Source organism: Balaenoptera physalus (genome assembly GCF_965194825.1).
Source record: "Balaenoptera physalus genome assembly, chromosome: 19".
Taxonomy (NCBI): Eukaryota; Metazoa; Chordata; class Mammalia; order Artiodactyla; family Balaenopteridae; genus Balaenoptera; species Balaenoptera physalus.
In genome coordinates, this window is record NC_138900.1 from 15,927,031 (window position 1) to 15,949,510 (window position 22,480).

The 22,480-nt window shown below is 37.1% G+C and overlaps 1 protein-coding gene across 1 annotated transcript; it reads right to left on the reverse strand.

Annotated features, from left to right (window-relative positions):
* Positions 1-2,810: 2,810 nt before the first annotated feature.
* ZNF529 (zinc finger protein 529) lies at positions 2,811-21,958 on the reverse strand. Its single transcript, XM_082439449.1, has 5 exons — positions 21,869-21,958; positions 20,784-20,837; positions 14,716-14,809; positions 13,348-13,474; positions 2,811-6,012 (listed from the first exon to the last, which is right to left on the reverse strand). The coding sequence occupies exons 1-5, from the start codon at positions 21,892-21,894 to the stop codon at positions 4,607-4,609; spliced, it is 1,707 nt and encodes a 568-aa protein (XP_082295575.1). The 5' UTR covers positions 21,895-21,958; the 3' UTR covers positions 2,811-4,606.
* Between the last annotated feature and the right edge of the window lie 522 nt (positions 21,959-22,480).

The window sequence follows — 22,480 nt, forward strand, 5'->3', positions numbered from 1 at the left end:
TAAGTGGAGAGTAACAGGGCAAAATGTGTTTACTCCATCATGTCCAGAAGTATGGTTTCTTATCTTTGCTCTTTTGCACATACAGGATATTTCTCCCCCTCCCTGCTTCTAAGATTTTCTCTTTGGCATGGATTTTAATCAATTTCGTTATGATTCCCTTGGAGTAATACCCCCTGTCCCCCATGTTTCTTGTGATTGGGATAGGTTGAACTTCATGGACCTGTGGGTTTATAATTTTCATGAAATTTGGAAAGTTTTCAACCATTATTTTTAAAAATTAATTAATTGATTTATTTTTGGCTGCATTGGGTCTTCGTTGCTGCACGTGGGCTTTCTCTAGTTGTGGTGACCGGGGGCTGCTCTTCATTGTGGTGTGTGGACTTCTTGTTGCAGTGGCTTCTCGTTTCAGAGCATGGGCTCTAGGGTGCATGGGTTTCAGTACTTATGGCATGTGGGCTCAGTAGTTGTGACTCACAGGTTCCAAAGCGCAGGCTCAGTAGTTCTGGTGCATGGGCTTAGTTGCTCCACAGCATGTGGGATCTTCCCAGACCAGGGCTTGAACCCGTCTCCCCTGCATTGGCAGGCCGATTCTTAACCACTGCACCACCAGGGAAGTCCCTCAGCCATTATTTCTTCAATTATTTTTTCATCCCCTGCCCATTCTTTTTCCTCTCTTCTAGGGATCTCAATTACACGTAATTAAGCTAGTTGAAGTTGTCATACAGCTCTCTGATACTCATATTTTCTCAGTCTGTTTTTCTCTGTTTCAATTTATATAGTTTTTATTGCTATGTCTTCAAGTTTACTAATGCTTGCTTTTGCAATGTTTAATCTATTAATCCTAGCAACTGTATTTTTATGTCTCAGACATTGTTGTTTTTACCTCTAGATTTGTTTGGGTCTTTTAAATATTTTCCACATTGGTACTTAACATGATCAATCTCTCTTCCTTGTTGGATATGTAGAATATAGTTATGACTTTTGTATTGTCAGTATCTATTATCAAATACAAAGTCTATTTTTGTCATTTCTAGTTCTGGTTGTGTTTCTATTGATTTTTCACATTATAGTCATGTATGCCTGCTTATTTACACTTCTGGTAAAATTTCTTTACTATAGACATTATGAAAGTTACCTTCAATGTGCTTGGTATTTTTGCATTTCTATAAATATACTCAAACTTTGTTCTGTAATATACTTATGTTACCTGGAAACAATTTGTTCAAGATTTGCTTTAAGCTCTGCTAGGTGGGACTAGGAAAGCCTTAATCTAGTGCTAACTCGCCTCTACTCAGGCAATAGCTTTTTGAGTAATCTAACCAGTGCCCTATAAATTATGAGGTTTACCACTCTTGCTGATGGGGACACAAACTATCCCTGGCTCTGTGTGAGCTCCAAGGATTACCTGTGCTCTTAAGCATTTCTTTTGCTGTCCTCACGTGGTTTCCTTGATCCCATGCACTGATTAGAACTTGGCTCAATACTCTGCCCTGCAGACTCTAGCCATCACTGCCTCCCTGGACTCTCAGCTCCATCTTGTCTACTTAGGGAGATTACAAAGCTCCCCTTGTATTCCCCCTCACAGTGCTGAGATGTGGAAATGCTCTCTAGGCAGTAAGCTGGGTCAAGTGTATGGATCACATTTGTTTATACTTTCTTAGGCATTACCATTGTGTTGCCTGGTGTCCAATGTCTGAAAACCTTTATTTCTCATATTTTATCTAGCGTTTTGTTATTTTAGGTAGGAAGGTAAATCCTGCCTCTATTATTCCCATTTTGACTGGAAACAGAGTATTAAAAAAAAAAATTCTATTCTTAAGAATTGCAAGAAAAAAAAAAAAAAAGAATTGCAAGAGGACTACAGAGCTTCCGTATGCCCTTCTCCCGGTTTGCCTAATACTAACATTTTACACTACTGTAGTATAATGATCAAAACCAGGACATTAACATTGGGAACAATACTATCTAATGACAGGTTTGATTGAATTTCATCAAATTTTCTCTGCTAATGTTCCAAAAATTGAATCCACAATCCAGCATTGTATTTAGTTCCCTTGCCTTTTATGACCTAGAAAAGTTATGAACTTTTGGAGTATTGGGCAAGTTATTTTACAAAAGGGTATTCATTTTGGGTTTGCCTGCAGTTCCCTCATTATTAGAAAATAGTTATGCATGTTTTGGTGAGAATACTACCCAAGCGTTTGCCCTTCTTAGTGCATCACCTTGATGCCAATGTCTCACTGTTGGTGATTATTTGGTTAAAGGGGTGTGTGCAATGTCTTATCTTTGTAATTAAATACTTGGGAGAGACACTTTGAGACAATTCTAATATCCCATTTTTTCCTTATACTTTCACCTTCAACTCTTACCATCCATCAATGGATTTTGTATATAATTACCACTATTATTATGGTGATTTCCTATTTCCCTCATTCCCTTTAAATTTATTAATTAGAATTCTTCACCATTAAATTGAACCAGAATCCCTTCTTTGCAGTAGCTAATTTTATGGTCAGGACAGCAATAAACAGGATAGGTCTGGAACATCCCCTTGTATTTGGGGAAAGAACCCAAAGCTTCCAAGTAGTCTAGGGAAAATGTGGAAAGGATAAAGGAGCAAATGAAAATGGAAAGGAATAAATTTTATCAATTTGAGCACCAAGAAAAAGTACCAAAAGTTACATTTTGGTTTATCAGATTAGCAGTCTGTGAAATGACAGGAGTTCATAACAAAATTCAAAGAAAAATGTTGTGGATGTGTTGAGGATGTGTTGTATTTTTTTTCATTTATTCATTAATGATTCAAAAAATAAGTGTCAAGCCACATGGTTATTTTATTTCTGTCATTAATTTTAAGTCCATATATAAGGTTTAGATAGCTCATTGTTTTAATTTGTTCGAGCAAGCAAAAAATATTAAAAACACACAAAGAAGTGTAGGGCAAGTAGCTCTGGAGTACTACGCAAGATGAGGGAAATTAATCAGCATTGATGGTAACTCAGAATAACCAGGTAGAGTAGGATAGAAGAGCAAATCAGCAGTGTGGTCACATGACAGCTCAGTAAGTAGAGTGAGCTATTAATAACAACATTAATAATTATAATACAATTGAACTATTTCAAAGATATGAAACAGCAAGTATCCTAATAAAAAGGATAACAACAGAGACCCATTCTTTTACTCTGTAGGACATGAATGATCTATCAGTTACATACTTTTAATAACTGCTAACTTAAATAAATTACTAATAAGGAATATGTAAAGAAAACATACCTCAGTATACCCAATGAGAAAACACCTTACTTACTACTGCTGATCATGCAAAACTGGGCAAGACACCAATCTCAAAAATTAAAATCTAATGAATGACAGTGATGTAAATGTATGTAAATATAATTGGTAAATCTTCTTATAAAAATTAATAACCAGTGGCTTTTGATCACTTTGATTATATAACCAGGTCAACGGTCGTAAGAAAGAGGTGATGAGTAGCTAAGATTTGCAACCTTATTAACTGTCTCATTTTTTTTTGTTGTCTCTTTGTTTTTCCTGAGTCAGGGAAGATTGCTAAAATCAAAGGTCTACTGATTTTCCAACTGCCAAAACACAGTAAGACAACACTGAACGGAATAAAAAGGAAAATTATAAATAGATACAAAACCCAATTGAAGCCATGGTAATAGCAGCGTTGTAAACCCTCTTAATTTTAGTGACCAGTTTATAATCATTGCAATAGCTGTAGATTTTCTCCTACTTTTAAAGCTGCCTAACAAATTTAAGAGACTGATAAGATTGGGTTAGAATATTTTATGAAATATTTAAAATGCTCATTTCATTTGGATGCCGACTGGTACTGCCTAGAGGTGAAAAGCCTCCTTAAAGGAATTGTGTTGCAAAAGGTATTTAGGGAAATCTGTTGTGTCAAAACAAAATAGAAATTCAAAAAGAATTCAAACATTTGATGACAATGGAAAAGTTAAAACATCTACCATTAGAACAAAATCAAGAGAAAACAAAACAAAACAAATCTACACAAACACCTTGCAGGACCACAAAACTTTAAAACCACATAGTATCTGGGGGTTCTAACTCTCTGGAGAAGATAAGTATGCCATATAAAACAAGCAAAAAATTAGAATGCAAAAGATATATTTGAGCAATATTACAAATCACTAAGCCAAAAACGATAAATAGGCAAAAGAACAAAAACACAAACACCAAAAGTAACTGTAAGCAAAACATCCCTGGACAAGAAACTCATATGAAAATAACTCAAATAATTAATAATTAGGGAAATACATTTCCCATGCATTTAAGAAATGGATTGATAGGCATCATCCTACATAAACAGATATTCAGAACGTTAATTGATATAAAAAGGAGAAATATTTGGTGATATTGAACAAAGCTGAAAGTATATATCACTTATGAATGAATAATTCTAGTTTTAGAGTGGCCATAAAGTCTGGAAATAGATTTAAGAGGTAGAATCTCTGCGATAACTTCTACTTAAATACACAGATTTTTCCAATGAAACTCAGAAACAAATGGGCTTTATATATGTCTTTCATTCAAAAGTCTTCTCACCAGTACAACTTGTTCAATATCAAGTAAGTTGCCTGCCCACTCTAAAGGCATTCCCACATTCCTTACATTCATAGGGTTTCTTACTATTATGAATTCTCTGATGTTTTGTAAAGGATGAACTATGTCTAAAGGCCTTCCCACATGCCTTGCATTCATAAGGTTTCTCTCCAGTATGAATTCTCTGATGTTCAGTAAGGGCCGAACTGTGTCTAAAGGCCTTCCCACATACCTTACATTCATAAGGTTTCTCACCACTATGAATTCTCTGATGTTGAATAAGGGCTGAAGTAAGTCTAAAGAACTTTCCACACACTTTACATTCATAAGGTTTCTGACCACTGTGAATTCTCTGATGTCGAGTAAGTTCACTACCTACTCCAAAAGCTTTCCCACATTCCTTACATTTATATGGTTTCTCACCAGTATGAATTCTCTGATGTCTAGTCAGGGATGAACTGTTTCTAAAGACCTTTCCACATGCTTTGCATTCATAGGGTTTCTTACCACTATGAATTCTCTGATGTCGAGCAAGTTCTCGACAGACTCCAAAAGTCTTCCCACATTCTTTACATGCATAAGGTTTCTCACCAGTATGAATTCTCTGATGTTCAGTAAGCTGTGAACTAATTCTAAAGACCTTCTCACATTGTATACATTTGTATGGCTTCTCACCAGTATGAATTCTCTGATGTTCAGTCAGTTGTGAATGAAATCTAAAGTCCTTGCCACATTCCATACATTTGTAAGGTTTCTCATCAGTATGGATTTTCTGATGTCTAGTAAGTTGTGCATGCACTCTAAACGATTTCCTACAGAAAGTGCATTCATAGGGTTTCTCACCATCATGAATTCTTTGAAGTGGAGTGATTTTTTCAATTCTTCTAAAAATCCTTCCATATTGCTTACATTTATAGCACTTCTGATCATCACAGTGTACACTACGGTCTTCATAAAAACTAAATGCATTCCCACATTCCATACATTTACAAGGTTTCACACCAGTATGAATATTCAGTTGTAGGGTATGTGGGTCATCTACTCCAAAGGTTTTCCAATATCTACTACATTCAGAGGTTTTCTCACTAGTATATATTTTCTCATTTTCATCAAAGTTTAAGTCACAACTAAGGACCTTCCCATATTCCTTACAGGGCTTCTCACTATCATGAATTCTCTGATGTAATGTAAGAAATTTATGATTTTTGTAATTGGGCACTTTTTCAGAGATGATTTTCATTTGACTGAAATATCCCACTTCAGGTCTTTGTACTTCAATCTTCCTTTTGCTTTGCCAATCATTTCTGACAATGGAGTTCTCAAGGCCAACTAATTTACTACTTTCTATTACTTCCCACTGAGAATCATTTTTTTCAATAATGTCCTTCTCTGTAGATAAAGTCTTTTTGTCATACTTGGATTCCAAGTCTGAAAGAAAGGGAAAAAACAATTTCTTTTTTCAGGTGTCACGAAGATAAAATAGTTATGAAGTGCACAGGAGAAAAACTGAAAATAATTCACAGTATAAGTGAATGATTAAAATACTGTTATGAAGTTTGAGGAAAGGTAAAGAGAACTCAGAGAATGATAAGAGTATAACATAAGGTTGTGAGGTTTGTGCTAAGAGAAATGGATTAAGTCAGTGGGTCTGAAATTTTGGTGTTGATCATCACCTAGTAAGCTTGTCAAGTACTGATGTTCATGAACTAATCCAGATAGACTGAATCAACACCTATAGATGTGGATTTTGTCATCAGTATCTTGTAGAGATACTGCAAATACAGATCAAAATTTGATTATTGATACATACTAACAGTTTTCTGATAGTTTTCTTTTTTTCTTTTACAATATAATCCCAATACTTTACCATCGATAACAGGGTGCTGCTTGTAAAACAACATTTTAATCCATTATCCCCTAATCATTTTCACCTTCTGCATCAAACCACATTTCCTATCATTTAGAGATACCCACAAGATATTTCATTTCTCAGAAATGGAATCCTTATATACTACCTCCTTTTCGTTGTCCGGGTCTAAAAGTTACCACCCTCTGAAATGATGTACTAGCTGACTCTAAGTAAGTTCATATCTATGTCTCTATTCCAATATCTAGTTCCTTGCCCTCATACCCATTTTTTCAATTGTGTAATCTGTAATTTTCTCTGTTATCATACTGTTTATTTCCTTATTAAACTCCAAAAGGAAAAATAAAATCATTCTTCTATGTGCCACTGAATAGCAAGCCCCAAGGTCATAGTAGTTTACAATTACAGGAAAAGCAAATCACTGGTTGAAAGCAATGTGAGAATAAAAGCCAATATTACAAAAATAAGTCACTGGAGAACACAATTATCAAAATAATTATATAACTATAAGAATCTCCATACCTTTAAAACCTCACACTACACTACAGTGATTTTATATATATAAATTTATATACATGAAATTTATAATATAGTAAGATACATTCATATATATAATAGTGTTTATAAATGATTGTTTTCCAATTGCCTCTCCACCTATGCATACTGTCTCCATCACTGCTGTTAATTTCCTCCTATGCAAAACCATGAGTTTCTTCATCCCAATAAAGATGGTGTTTTATTTACCTCTCTTCAGTAACATTTTCACTATTATTCATCTATCCTCCTGAAATCCTAGTCTATATTTAAATGTTTTCCTTTATGCTCTTTCCCAGGTATTCCTTTCCATTTTCCTATTCTCAAAGCTAACCACTGCTATATTGCCTAAAAACGTATCAGAATGTTTTAGATATTATAATAGGTATTTCCCATATTTTAAAGCTTATGCAATTCTGAGTAAACCTGTGGCTGAAAAGGAGAATTTGGTAACAGAATGGTATGTAAAAGGTGGTGGAGGTGGGCAAGAGTGTAAGGCACTTTGTAACAAAAGATCTCTTGGACCTAGCTGGAGATTGGCAATCAGATGAGGGAACAACCTAAGGAAAATCCAAAGTGACTGATATACATTGCATGATAAAAGGCAAAAATAATTTCCTGTGACTGAATTATGTATAATTAAGGTGAAATAATGCAAACACCATTATTTGACTGAAACAATAAAATCATAAATGAATTCCAGTATCAGTAAACTAAAAGTACTTCCACTTAGAAATGAAGAAACTTTCTATCAAATAACTGTTTAGTTATTGTGGAAATGTAACTGAAATTACAAAACTTTCAGGGAATGGTGTCGTTGAAAATATTGCACATTAAAAATCTATGAAACTCAATATTAGTCACATAGAAAGTAAGGATTTAAACACTTATATTGATAAAAATGAAAGAATGAAAACCATTGTATACATTCCACTCAAGAAGACAGAAAAGAACAAAGTGACCTAAAGAAAAGTTGAGAGGAGAATTCAATAAATATAGAATCAGAATGTGATGAGTTAGAGAACATATAAAGAATATAATCAACAAATATAAAAAGTGAAAGAAATCAAAGATGACATAAACAGTTGGAGAAATATACCATATTCTTGGACTGGAAGAATCAATACTGTGAAAATGACTATACTACCCAAAGCAATCTACAGATTCAATGCAATCCCCATCAAACTCCTAGTGGTATTCCTCACAGAATAAGAACAAAAAATTTTACAATTCGTATGGAAACACAAAAGACCCGAATAGCCAAAGCAATCTTGAGAAAGAAAAACAGAGCTGGAGGAATCAGGCTCCCCGACTTCAAACTATACCACAAAGCTACAGTAATCAAGACAGTATGGTACTGGCACAAAAACAGAAAAATAGATCAATGGAACAGGATAGAATGCCCAGAGATAAACCCACGCACATACTGTCATCTAATTTACAACAAGGGAGGCAAGAACATACAATGGAGAAAGGAGAGCCTCTTCAATAAGTGGTGCTGGGAAAACTGGACAGCTACATGTAAAAGAATGAAATTAGAACACTCCCTAACACCATACACAAAAATAAACTCCAAATGGATTAAAGACCTAAATGTAAGACCAGACACTATAAAACTCTTAGAGGAAAACATACAAAAAACACTCTTTGACACAAACCACAGGAAGATCTTTTTTGTCTCACCTCCTAGAGTAACTGAAATAAAAACAAAAATAAACAAATGGGACTTAATTAAACTTAAAAGCTTTTGCACAGCAAAGGAAACCATAAACAAGACACAAAGACAACCCTCAGAATAGGAGAAACTATTTGCAAATGAAACAACAGACAAAGGATTAATCTCCAAAATATACAAACAGCTCACAGAACTCAATATCAAAAAAACAAACAATCCAATTAAAAAATGGATGGAAGACCTGAATAGACATTTCACCAAGGAAGACATAGAGATGGCCAAGAGGCACATGAAAAGCTGCTCAACATCACTAATTATTAGAGAAATGCAAATCAAAACTACAATGAGGGCTTCCCTGGTGGCGCAGTGGTTGAGAGCCTGCCTGCCAATGCAGGGAACGTGGGTTCGAGCCCTGGTCTGGGAAGATCCCATGTGCCATGGAGCAACTGGGCCCGTGAGCCACAATTACTGAGCCTGCGTGTCTGGAGCCCGTGCTCCACAACAAGAGAGGCCGCGATAGTGAGAGGCCCGCGCACCGCGATGAAGAGTGGCCCCCGCTTGCCGCAACTAGAGAAAGCCCTCGCACAGAAACGAAGACCCAACACAGCCAAAAAAAATTAATTAATTAATAAAAAAAAAAAAGAATGTCCTGGAGGGATTGCTTTAAAAAAAAAAAAAAAAAAAAACTACAATGAGGTATCACCTCATGCCAGTCAGAATGGCTATTCTCAAACAATCTAGAAACAATAAATGCTGGAAAGGGTTTGGTGAAAAGAGAACCCTCCTGCACTGTTGGTGGGAATGTAAATTGAAACAACCACTATGGAAAACAGTATGGAGGTTCCTTAAAAAACTAAAAATAGAACTACCATATGACCCAGCAATCCCACTACTAGGCATATACCCTGAGAAAAGCATAATTCAAAAAGAGACATGTACCACAACGTTCATTGCAGCACTATTTACAATAGCCAGGACATGGAACCAACCTAAATGTCCATCGACAGACGAATGGATAAAGAAGATGTGGCACATATATACAATGGAATATTACTCAGCCATAAAAAGAAACGAAATTGAGTTATTTGTAGTGAGGTGGATGGACCTAGAGTCTGTCATACAGAGTGAAGTAAGTCAGAGAGAGAAAAACAAATACCGTATTCTAACACATATACATGGAATCTAAAAAAAAAAAAAAAAGGTATTGATGAACCTAGTTGCAGGGCAGGAATAAAGATGGAGACATAGAGAATGGACTTGAGGACACGGGGTGGGAGGGGGAAGCTGGGGCAAAGTGAGAGAGTAGCATCGACATATATACACCACAGAATGTAAAGTAGTTAGCTAGTGGGAAGCAGCAGCATAGCACAGAGAGATCAGCTCTGTGCTTTGCGATGACCTAGAGGGGTGGGATAGGGAGGATGGGAGGGAGGCTCAAGAGGGAGGGAATATGGGGACACATGTATGCATATGGCTGATTCACTTTGGTGTACAACAGAAACTAACACAGTATCGTGAAGCAATTATACTCCAATAAAGATCTATTTTAAAAAAAAAGTAAATGACAAGTGAAAGAACCATCACAGAGGGTATTTTTTAAATGTTATAAGACTCGTATGCCAATCAATTTGAAAATGTTGACTTATGAATTATTTTCTAGGTAAATAAATACTGAAAACCCCAGAAGCCATAAAAGTTGAAAAAAGAACAATTTGCTAGAAAGAGATAAAATTGTCAAAGACTTACCTCCCATGAAACAAAAAATCATAAGCATGCCTATTGCCCAGGTTGTGGCAATAAACCAGGTAATGAACCAGGGCTCCTAAAGTAAATATCTGAGTCATGACCTGGAGCAGGGAAGGTAGAAGATGTGCCCTTGACTGTTGTGACAGAAGCAAGAATGTTTTATAATATTAATGAATCATAACAAAAAGACACAGAAATCATCGAAGGAGACCACCATTTTGACAATACAAGAATCAAAAGAGGGTGAAAAGTACTTTGTGTACTAAAACATTAACTAAACAACTAAAAATTTATAGCTAGTATTAATTTTTTAAAAAGGAACAAAACACATAAAACATGGAAGACCAGAAGAACTCACTTTTAACCAATTCAGGTGTATGGTCTGGGATAGGGAGGGTATAGAGTGAGCCTGGGAAAGCTTCAGAAAGCATTAGTAAATTCAAAGAATAAAGAATCAAGTCAAAGGTACACAAAAATCCATAAGGAATTAGTATTTATACAGCTAGGCATCAATAATCAAAGACTGTGATGGGCTAAAGTATACTAAACCAATGAAAATCAACAAATCCATAATGATACATAAATAAGAGGTCAGAAATTTTCAAGTGCACCATTTGAGGTGGCTAATTAGTTACAATCATATAAAGAGTATAATCAAACACTTGCTGCCTTTTCCATTAGATTTCAAGTTTATCAAGTAGCATGAGGGTAACTAATTAAATGTATTAGAAAGAATGTTGGACTTAGTACAACACTGATTTAAATGAAGGTTTTCAACTGTAAAAAGCATTAAGTGAATTGTTGATGAGGAACTGTATATTCATAGAATGCTAAAATAGGACCACAGAGATCCCTTTCTGACCATAATATATGAATTAGTTCCATCATTCTTCATCCCTTTATTTTGCTTACTTTTCTTCATAGCATATATCACTATCCATGATATATCTTCTAATCATCTATTTACCTATTTATTATATATCTCACTTACTAGTATGTTAGTTCCATGACATTAAGATCTGTATTGGTCTTTCTTACCATTGTACTTATAGGGCTAACACAATATCTATCTTACTGTAGACACTGATTAAGTGTTGATTATATAAATGACCAAGATTTTTTTGTCAGTGAAGACATTTATGTAAGTCTAAATACAAGAGGAACTAGAGGAAATGTTGGTCGAATTGGGAAAGATCTTAATTTTCTTCCCCAAGTATCAGACTTTTTTCCCATAGGGGTTTAAAGGGAGTTTCCCCAAAACATCACAGGGGCCAACCTCCTCTTGGACAGGCTGGGCTTTTTACTCTGGTGATCGCTTTCCTTGCTTCATCAAGTCCTCACTCACATAGCCCTGTTTACTTGTCACATCCCTTGTAACCCTCCAGGGCAACTTCCCTTCCACTAATAAGGTAGTCAAAACTGGCTTAGAAATGGAACACCCTGCTTACAACAAAGAAATGTAACATAATATACAGAAATATATAAGAATCAGAACCAATTCTAAAAAACACTTTTGAGAATTGGTTAAGTTTTTAATAAATGAGGTTGAAATGAAAGACTTCAGAGAAGAGAAATATGAGAAGATTGAAAGAACATTCACCTTAGAGTGACCATAGAATTACAAAGTATAAAGAGAGTATAAATTTTCTGACCTCTTATTTATGTATCATTATGGATTTGTTGATTTTCATTGGTTTAGTATATTTTAGCCTATCATAGTCTTTGATTGTTCATGGCTAGCTGTATAAATACTTTACCAGATAGGTAAAGAAGTGTCTTCTTTTATTTAAACCCATGCTATCTCTTTGCCTTGAGAGGCAGTATGTTGTAACAGCTAAGAATATCAACTGTGGTGCCAGACTGCTTGGGTAAGAAAACCTGCTTCTGACACTAGCTATGTAACCCTGGAGGGGTAGCCTAAATACTCTTTGTCTTAGCAATCTCTTCAAAGAACAATAATGCAAGTAGTATTTATGCCATAGGGTTGTAGAATTAAATAACTCAGTATATTAAAAGGGCTTAAATCAGGGCCTGGTACAAGGCAAGAACTATGTGAGCTGAGAGGAAAACAAGGAGCTTTCTAAAACATTAAAAGGTCCTTGCTGGAATACTGACTTAACGTTAAATGCAAAGTTCTTTAACCCCATAGCAGGTATAAGACAACACTTGTGTCAGGCAATGAATATGACTTCTATTTGCCAATGTAACAATATAAATTATACAAATTCTTTTAATAATCATAACAACTCAGGACACAGTATCTTAGCTGTTTTCCCAGAAGGTGGGTAAGAAAGTAATAAAGAAATTTTAGCAATTCTGGGCTCAAACACAATATAATAGATATCTCAAAGGATACAGTGTATGTATCCTAGAAGTCAAATCCAAGGACTTCCCTAGTGGCACAGTGGTTAAGAATCCACCTGCCAATGCAGGAGACACGGGTTCGAGCCCTGTTCTGGGAAGATCCCACATGCCACGGAGCAACTAAAACCATGTGCCACAACTACTGAGCCTGCGCTCTACAGCCTGTGAGCCACAACTACTGAGCCCTCGTGCCACAACTACTGAAGCCTGCGTGCCTAGAGCCCGTGCTCCGCAATAAAAGAAGCCACAGCAATGGGAAGCATGCGCACTGCACTGAAAAGTAGTTCCCACTCACCGCAACTAGAGAAAGCCTACACGCAGCAACAAAGACCCAACACAGCCAAAAATAAATGAAGGTAGAAATTATAAGAGACTGAGAAGGGACTTCATAGAAATTACATGAAGAATGAGGAAGATGCTTAATGGAGATGTCATCTCCAACACCATGCTCAATCCATGCCTTTGGAAACTGGGAGAAGAAATTCATCTAGTTTCTTAAAAGATAGCTTTGAGTTCACTGAATGTCAACTGATATTCTATAGAACATATTCTAAATTATGTAAACAGCTAAATTTACCCAGTGAGACCAAGTTGCTGTAATTTTCCATCATCACATCCCAGTACAAGTCCCTCTGAGCAGAATCCAGATACTCCCATTCCTCCTCAGAGAAGCTGATGACCACATCCCTGAATGTCACCAATTCCTGAAACAACAAACCACATATTATAAGTAAAATTGAAGGAAACATTTTTGAGTAAAAGGTAAGAAATAAAGAATTGAATTAAACTATTATATATAGAATGGATAAACAACAAGGGACTACTGTATAGCACAGGGAACTATATTCAATATCCTGTAATAAACCATAATGGAAAAGAATATGAAAAAGAATATATATCTGTATAACTGAATCACTTTGCTGTACAACAGAAATTAACACAACATTGTAAATCAACTATACTTCAATAATATAAATTTAAAAAAAAAAGAAAAAGAATTGCATTACAGGAAGGGGTCTAATAGTAAGTACATTGGCCAGGGGTAGAAGCCTATGGTATGGGAAGTAAGGAAATTAATGCTTCCAAACCAGACTATCTACAGATCTTTAAAGAATCCTTTTGATTCAGAGAAATCTTCCTGCATGTTATGGGATTTCTTAGATAAGCACGTCTGGAAATAAACAAAATAATCAGTTTACAAATTAAAAGAAATAGTGTATACATGAACGCTGCATGCTACATGCCTGCTGAATGAATTATCAATAATAGTGAATTTCTACATCCTCGTTCCTCTGTAAAGGAAAAATATCTAGCTTAGAAAATGGGATATGAACAATATTTTAAAATTTCTTAAAACCCCAAGTTCATCACTGTTAATCACCATTTCACAATATATAAGAATTATAACTTCTAATGAAAAATTATTTATTAAATGCTTTTTAGTGGCTACAGAGTAGTCTGCTTGGTGGAAATATATCAGCCTTAATTATATTTAGACATAAGTTGGATAAGATCTCCTCCAATTCTGAAATCTACAGTAATCTACTATTTATGTCTGACTGAGACTAGTCAACATCAAATCCAGTCTACCTGGAAAAATAGGTCTGTTCAGAAGTACAGACTTTGCCCATATGTCATCAAATGGATCCATTTGCTCTTTTTCTCTACCCAAGAGTATGAAAAAGGCTGGTAAATGCCTCCATCTAGGGATTCCATTTCTACCCTATAGCTGCTCTGAACAAAACACTGAACACATAGGAATGTTGAACATTATTTGGAGAATAGATAGGCACATAGGAGGTACAGTGTGCTGTTTGACTCCAACTCTCACTAGAAAGTGAAAATGGGGATTTTTATGGGGATGTGGGGCAGGCTCTTAGGGCTGCTTTCTGGGAAGATTCAGACAAATGAAATGTTCACAAAGGAGAGAGGAATAGCAACTTACATGGTCCATGGTTAGAACTGTAAAGAATTGATCAGGGAATTCCACTTCTGGTATGACAGCATGAGGAGCTCCACCGACATGCTCCCCACTGAAACTGGTAAAATTATATATAAAAACATAGAGCAAATGAAGAAACATTTGTAAATCTACTAAAACTTATTAAGAACTGTGAAAGTCTGCAGTATCTTAATCTAACCTGCACCATTCCTTGTCCATCCCATCCTAGTGAGAAAAAGATTCCATTGCAAACTAGTACAGCCAAGGACACAAACTTCCTCACCACTCAAGCCCTGTTCCCAGTCAGATAACTATCTTCCTGGGAGTAGAACATCAGCATTTCTCATTCTGCCCCCAGCTACCGTTGCTCAGGCAAATGCAACGAAGGAATGGAAATTTTCTTCTGCCTAGTAGCCACACAAGAATTGTAGGCTGTACCTTGGGTGTGGCACTGCTGAGAATACTGGGGTTCCAACTGTCTTTGCCTTGGCTCATAGGGCAGGAGTTCCATGCCACGAGAGGCAAGTTGAAACCTAGGACTGCTGCCCAATCCCCTCCAGAGCCCTCTCCAAAGGAACTGCCTTCATTTGCAACAGACTGTGAAGAAGTTCAAGGGTAAGGACATTCACAAAAACAGTGGAAATTTTGGTGAAAGGCTATTGGGAGAAGATTGAAAAATTCATTGGAGATAAATGCTAAACTGTATGCTGGTTAGTTTGTCAGAAAGGATCAGAGAAAGATACTTGGGGAGCCCTTCCTATTGTCAGAACAAATCTCAGACATTGACTTGATTTCATTAGTCTGTGAAGCAGTGTAACCCCACAGCATTACTGAAAACAATAGTGCCATCAGTCACAATCAGTGGATCCTAACAGCTTGGTGTGGTCAGGTAAAGAGACACTCAAAGACAGCCCTGTCAAAACCACTGTCATCCAAGGGTAACTGCGGTAATAGCAAAGTCTATACCCCAAGGAGCAACATCAGAGATTTACACTATGGGGGAGATAGATTTCACTTCATTAATCCAGCCAGTCACTAAACAAGAAAGCAAATAACAAACAATAACAAGCCTGGGGAGAAGGAGTAGACAAAAGTACCAAAGTTACAACAACTATCTAAAATATCTACTTTCCACAAACAAGAGACAGGTGAAGAAATAGGAAAATATAACCCATAAACCAAAAACACCAAAGCCAAAACCAAACAGACAACAGAAACTGCCTGTGAGAAAGCAACCAGATTTAACAAAGACTTCAAAGTAGCCATTATAAATATGTTCAATAAACAAAGGAACCCATGCTTAAAGTAAATGAAGGTATGATCACAATGTCATATCAAATAAAGAATCAGTGAAGAGATAGAAGTTATTTAATATCACTAGATGGAAATTCTGGAGTTGAAAAGTATTAAATGAAAATTTCACTAGAGTAACTCAACTGTAGATGTGAACTGGGCAGAAAAAAATGTACTAGAAAACTTAAAGATAACGTGATAGAGATCATACAATCTGAAGAACAAAGGAAGAAAACACAAGGAAGAAAAATGAAAAGAGCATCAGAGAAATGTTTTTAACACCATTAAGCACACACCTGTAATAAATGTAACAGAAAAGAGGAAAGGTGCATTTTAATATATTCAAATAAATAATGGATGAAAAGTTCCCAGGACTTCCCTGGTGGTCCAGTGGTAAAGAATCCGCCTTCCAATGCAGGGGACACGGGTTTGAGCCCTGGTCTGGGAAGATCCCACATGCCGTGGAGCAACTAAGCCCGTACGCCACAACTACTGAGCCTGTGCTCTAGAGCCCGCAAGCCACAACTACTGAAGCCCGCACACCTAGAACCCGTGCTCCGCAACAAGAGAAGCCACCGCAATGAGAAGCCTGCGCACTGCAATGAAGAGTAGCCCCTGCTCGCTGCAACTAGAGAAAGCCTGCATGCAGCAACAAAAGACCCAGCGCAGCCAAAAATAAATTTAAAAAATTTTTTAAATCAACTGTATGAAGTAATTCATATATATGTATACATATACATAAATATTATATACATATATATACACACACATAACATGTATTATTGGGCCTGCAACATATATAAATGTAATATGTTTGACAATAATAACACAAAGGAGATAGGTAGAAGAAAAGCTGCATTGGGCAAAGGAAACGAATCCAGATGGTAATCTGAATCCACAGGTTCAAATAAAGAGAATGAAAAGTGATAAACAGGATTAATATAACAAAGCTACATATCATCTATACCTGTTTATGTGCTACAATGGTAGAGTTGAGTAGGTGTGACAGAGACTGTGTAATCCACAAAGCCTAAAATATTTAATATCTGTCCTTTACAGAAAAAAAACTTGTTAACCCCTACTGTAGAAGTTAATTTATGCATTTTTCACCTGTTACAACTGTAAACCCCTTGTTGTTGAGTGTAAATTATTTCAGTTACTTTGGGCAACTATTTGACACAATCTACTAAAGAAACATATATACTGTGACTTAGCAATTCCACTCTTGTGTATATGCCCAATAGAAATGAGTTTTTCCGTCCAAAAAGTATGTAAAAGAATTATTTTAGCTGCATTTCTTTACACTGTCCTGAAACTGTTAACAACCCAAACATCCATCAACAGAAGCAGGGAAAAATTAAATGAGATACATTCCTATAGTGGAAGATTACTTAAGAATAAAACTGAACAAACAGCAGATGATTTTCATAAACATGAGGTTGAGCAAAAGAGGGCAGAAAAAAATGTACATAATGGGGACTTCCCTGGCTGTCCAGTAGTTAAGACTCTGTGCTTCCACTGCAGGGGGTGCAGGTTCGATCCCTAGTTGGGAAACTAAGATCCCATATGCCACACAGCACGGCAAAAAAAAAAAAAAAAAAAAAGTACATAATGTACGATTCCATTTATATGAACTTCCAAATTAGTTAAAACTTATCTATTGTAATAGTGAAAAGAATATTGGTTACCTTTGTTGGGGGTAAAGGCAAGTTGGTAATGACTGGGAGGAAACAGAAGGGAGCATCCTGGAGTGTGGGAAATATGCTATATCTTAGCTGTGTAATGGTTACATAGATATACATAAATGTTAAAAACAATCCAGCTTTAGAATATGGTTTGTATAGTTTACATTAAGTTACGTCTAAGAAAAAAACCAAACCCACAAAGTGGCAGAGCTGAGTTTTGAACTCATATTCCTCCTACTACAAAGACAGTTCTAACTCTGGTTCTTGTCTCTTTAGTTCAGAATTTCTTCTTTATGGAGTGAAATCTGAGCATGGGTAGTAGTTCACTGGCAAGTTAGAAACAATCTATAACCTACCAAAATTTACTAAAGCATGAAAGTTATTAACTAAATCCATTCATGTCCATGGATATCTCATGGGTGCAGTAAACAATGAACTCAGTGGATCTGGAGTACCCAAACTCTGCTCTTTCCAAAGAAAGGAATGGCCCTTGAACAGCTCCTGGGAGACAACCTCTGAGCCCTTACAATATCCTGCTTGATAAGAGCATATCTGGGCTATGCCAGACAGATAATTTATGCTATAAATGTGATTTATGGTAAACACCTATTTTTGTTGGCCAGGGGTCCTGGGATGCACTGTATCAATTTGACCTCTGAAGCAGCTAAGCTAGTCACACAGTTGCTCCATGACTGTGTGACTCACTCTCAATAAAGAGTCTGGACATCAAGGCTCAGGTGAGTTTCCCTGACCTACTTCACATGTGTTGTTACAAAATGGTGCTGGCAGAATTTAGTGCTGTCTATATGACTCCACTGGAAGTACACATCTAATTTCTCCTGGACTTTTCTCTTTGCTGATCTTAATCTGTATCCTTTGACTGTAATAAACCATGAACACAAGCATAACAGTTTTTCTGGATTTTGTGAGTCCTAGCAAATCGTCAATCTGAGGATGGTTTTGGTAAACCCTGACAATCCATGGCTTTAGTGTAAGTTGGTAAAAACCTAACAGCCTTGGGTTTGTCTCCATGACGTCTCTCCTCATCAACTTCAAATGCATGTCATCCAATTTCTTTAATGATCATTATCATACCCTACTATAGTTTTAGTCCTATTCACAGTTTATATTATGTGATCAGTTATAAACAAGTTAAGGGATAGCAACTATGTCTCTTTAATGCTAATATCCACACCAATAACATGAATAAAATTGGCATATTACAGGCATTTAATAAATATTTAATCTGTAAATGCAACTTCTGGAAATTTTTCCTTAAGTAACAGATAAAAAAGTAGACAAAATTCTATTACAATGATCTACATCAGCGTAGTTTATGATAATTCTAAATATCTATGGATAGACAACAGGTTAAAGTGTGGTGAGCTATATGTTAGCAATATCTATGCAGTATTTAACAATGATAACATTGATTCATATTAAATGTTGGGGGAAAAAATTTTGATGAATTACTCATCAAACAATCAGATTTTTAAAATAATTGGAGGTTGTGTACTATCATGATAAAGAACATAAAATCTATCATCCAAAATTCAGTTTGCAAATCTTATCTTTGGCTGTTATTGTGTAACCTTTTACTAAGTTACTTAACTGCCTTAATTTCCTCATCAGTAAAATGGAAATAACAACATGACCTACCTCAAAGTGTTGCTGTCTGGATCAAATTAAATAAAAGACATAAAGCATTTTCAGTGCCATATAAAAAGCACCTAATGATACCTAATAAAAGCTGTCTGCTAATTTATGAAATGGTAAAGAATATTTCACATCCCTTGTTTCATTATTTTTTAAAAATTCCCTCTATGCGTCACCTTTGTGCTACAGCGAAATTTGAGATTTTCAGGTCTGTTCTTTCTTATAATGTTAATTCATTTCAGAGTCCAGCCTTGAGATTACAATTTTTCCTCAATAATATTTGTCACAAAGATTCTCAAAAATGAAAGGATATATCTCCTTGCCCTCTACACAAAGCTGCAGACATATAACTAGAATCTATCTAATATGTGACAATTTGAGCATAAAAGGCTTTATCTTGTTCCTCTGTCCAACACAGAGAGTTACATGCATATTTATTTCTGTTTCTATAAAACTGTCCTTTCAAGTGTAATTTGTATAATGAGGTCTTGTATGATACCTGGATTTCCCAGATCATTCCTATGTCCTCTGAAAGAAACCACCACTTCTTAAAAAACCATGAATCTCTGATCAGCAGTCTTAATTCATGATTTGTTCTCCTGGTAATTGTTTATTTGATATCTATGTAATCCCCAAAGCTTTGAAAACTTAGATATGTCAAATCACATGGTGACCACTGGCACTTTCTACTTATTCCTACATACCTAGAAGTGTGATAAAACTGTGACTTTGTCTCACTTATGTGGCAAACTTATGTAATTCTTTTTGCAGAAACAAAAGAAGAAATACATACCCAGGTTCAAAAATTCTCAACAAAATATTAGCAAACTGAATTCAAAAATACATTAAAAGGATCATACACCATGACCAAGTGGGATTTATTCCATGGATGCAAGAATGGTTCACCATCCCCAAAACAATTAATGTGATACATCATATTAACAAAATGAGGGATAAAACACACATGATCATCTCAATAGATGCATAAAAAGCATTTGACAAAATTAAACATCCATTTATGATAAAAACTCTCAGTAAACTGGATATAGAGGGAACATACCTCAGCATAACAAAGGTCATATATAACAAGTCCACAGCAAATACCATACTTAATGGTGAAAAGCTGACAGCTTTTCCTCCAAGATCAGGAACAAGACAAGGATACCCACTCTTGCCACTTTTATTCAATACAGTATTAGAAGTCTTAGCCAGAGCAATTACATGTTAAAAAAAAAGAGAGAACAGAAAAAAGAAATAAAAGACATCCAAATGAGAAAAGAAGCAAAACTGTCACTATTTGCAGATGTGATATTATATACAAGAACCAGGAAAATTGATAAGTCACAATTAGGTAGGGAAGTTTAAAGGAAGGAAAGCAAATATTCTATGCTCTGTAAAACAAAAATGTATGACAACAAAAAGCAAACACGAACTGACCTTGTATGGGCCATTAAGTTAGTAGCAATGCTCTCCACTTCAGAACTTGCAGAGCTACAGGACCAAGAAGACGGGACTTGTGAGACTCAGGACTGGCTAAGAGTTGTGGTGAACACACTGCCCACCATCAGACATGACCCATCACCCACCACAAATACAAGCGGATGGAAGTAAGAGTGAAAATAGAATGCTGACTTTTACCAGTATCAGAGAAAAAGGTAAGCATCACCTATGCCCAGAGCTGGAATCTAAGTTCACAGCAGTTTCTACAGGACACAGCTCAGGGAATGCTGTAGTTCTGAAAGGTGTACATGGCCTCCATAATGCATCCAAGGGAGTTTAACCCACGAAGGGATTCTACACCTGTGCCCTCCCCCTCATGTCTTCCCAGAAGCCTGTCTTGAAGGTAAGTGCAGGCCTAAATGCTAATCCAAGGATTCAGTATGTACTTTTCTATTGGGAACTTTCATTATAGGAGTGAAATTCATGACTTTCACTCTGCATGGCCATCCCTCTACAGCTAGACCCAACTGGCTACATGGTGTGAGGACAGAAGAGAATCCAGGGAAACCCATTCCAAGAAACGATGGAACCTACAATTGGACCTGGATGGGCAACACTCACTTCACCAATGCCCCCTCTGTGTAAAGTACGAGGCTGGGTACTGGGGACATGGTGTTATAGCTTATACACACACACGTACAAAAAAAATTTACACACTCCTAGCTGAAAAAAACAAAACTCCAAACTTCAACAAGCTCATTGAAAACAAAATTTTAAAACTCCACTTCGTGCACACTTATAGTCAGTCACAACAGAGATGTTACAGGATCACTCGGTCACAGTGTCAGTCAGACACCCTCGTCGCCACCATGTTAACCATGGTCACACAGTAGGCTCCGCCCCCACTGACAGTCTCACCAGCCCAATCAGATACCAGTCACGCCATCCCAGGGCCCCGTCACACGCACTCTAGCCCTCGCTCTCTCGCTCTCACGCACGCACAGGCGCGAACTAACACTCAACAACGACGCCGTCACAAACAGTAGCACCCGCAAGTATGGTCGTCCGCGGCTCACGCATACACAAGCTCCTGGCTCCACAACCCCATCCACGCTCTGCGAGCTTGAGGCCTCCTCACCGCCAGCCCCTCCCGCAGCTTAACCTGGGTCACCTCAACTCACCAGGGATAACTCAATAACGACCACGACACCGGAAGGGGAACCAAAGGTCGAAGTTCATTGGCGGCTCTGGGGCCTGTGGGAAACGTAGTCCAACACCGAAAAAGTCCAGACTTGAGAGCGGAGCGTGGAGCCCACCAGCTGCAGAGACACCACCCTCCCCGCCCTGAGACTCCCGGAAATTCCAGGGCGCAATGATCGCACGCCTTTGGTGGAGGGGTTGCAGCTGGTTGTCCTTCCAGACGCCGAAGAGCCGGGTGATGGTCCTCTGAGAGCGAGGTGAGGTCGCGGAAGGAAGGAGAGCCCAAGCCGAGGAAGTAATCGCAAACCTGGGCCGGGGAGGGCAGAAAAGGGAACCGGAAGCCGGGTGCGGGCCGAGGAGGCAAACGGAAGAAGCCTGGCTAGGGTAGGGCTGGCTGAGAATTGGAAGCTCCGGGCCTAGGAGGGAAGAGGGAGTTGGGAACCCGGCAGAGGAGGGCCGGGGCGGAAATCGTGAATCTCTGCCGAGGGAGGCCG

What these genes read in the sequence shown, in the direction of transcription:
- ZNF529 (XM_082439449.1), bottom strand. Translation starts at nt 21,894, where the DNA reads ATGGGGTTGTGGAGCCAGGAGCTTGT. An exon ending in AACTTAATGGCCCATACAAG is followed by an intron (nt 14,810 to 20,783) that starts GTCAGTTCGTGT and finishes TAATTTTACCAG; the next exon opens with TTTCAGTGGGGAGCATGTCG. An exon ending in CAGCAACTTGGTCTCACTGG is followed by an intron (nt 6,013 to 13,347) that starts GTAAATTTAGCT and finishes CCTTTCTTTCAG; the next exon opens with ACTTGGAATCCAAGTATGAC.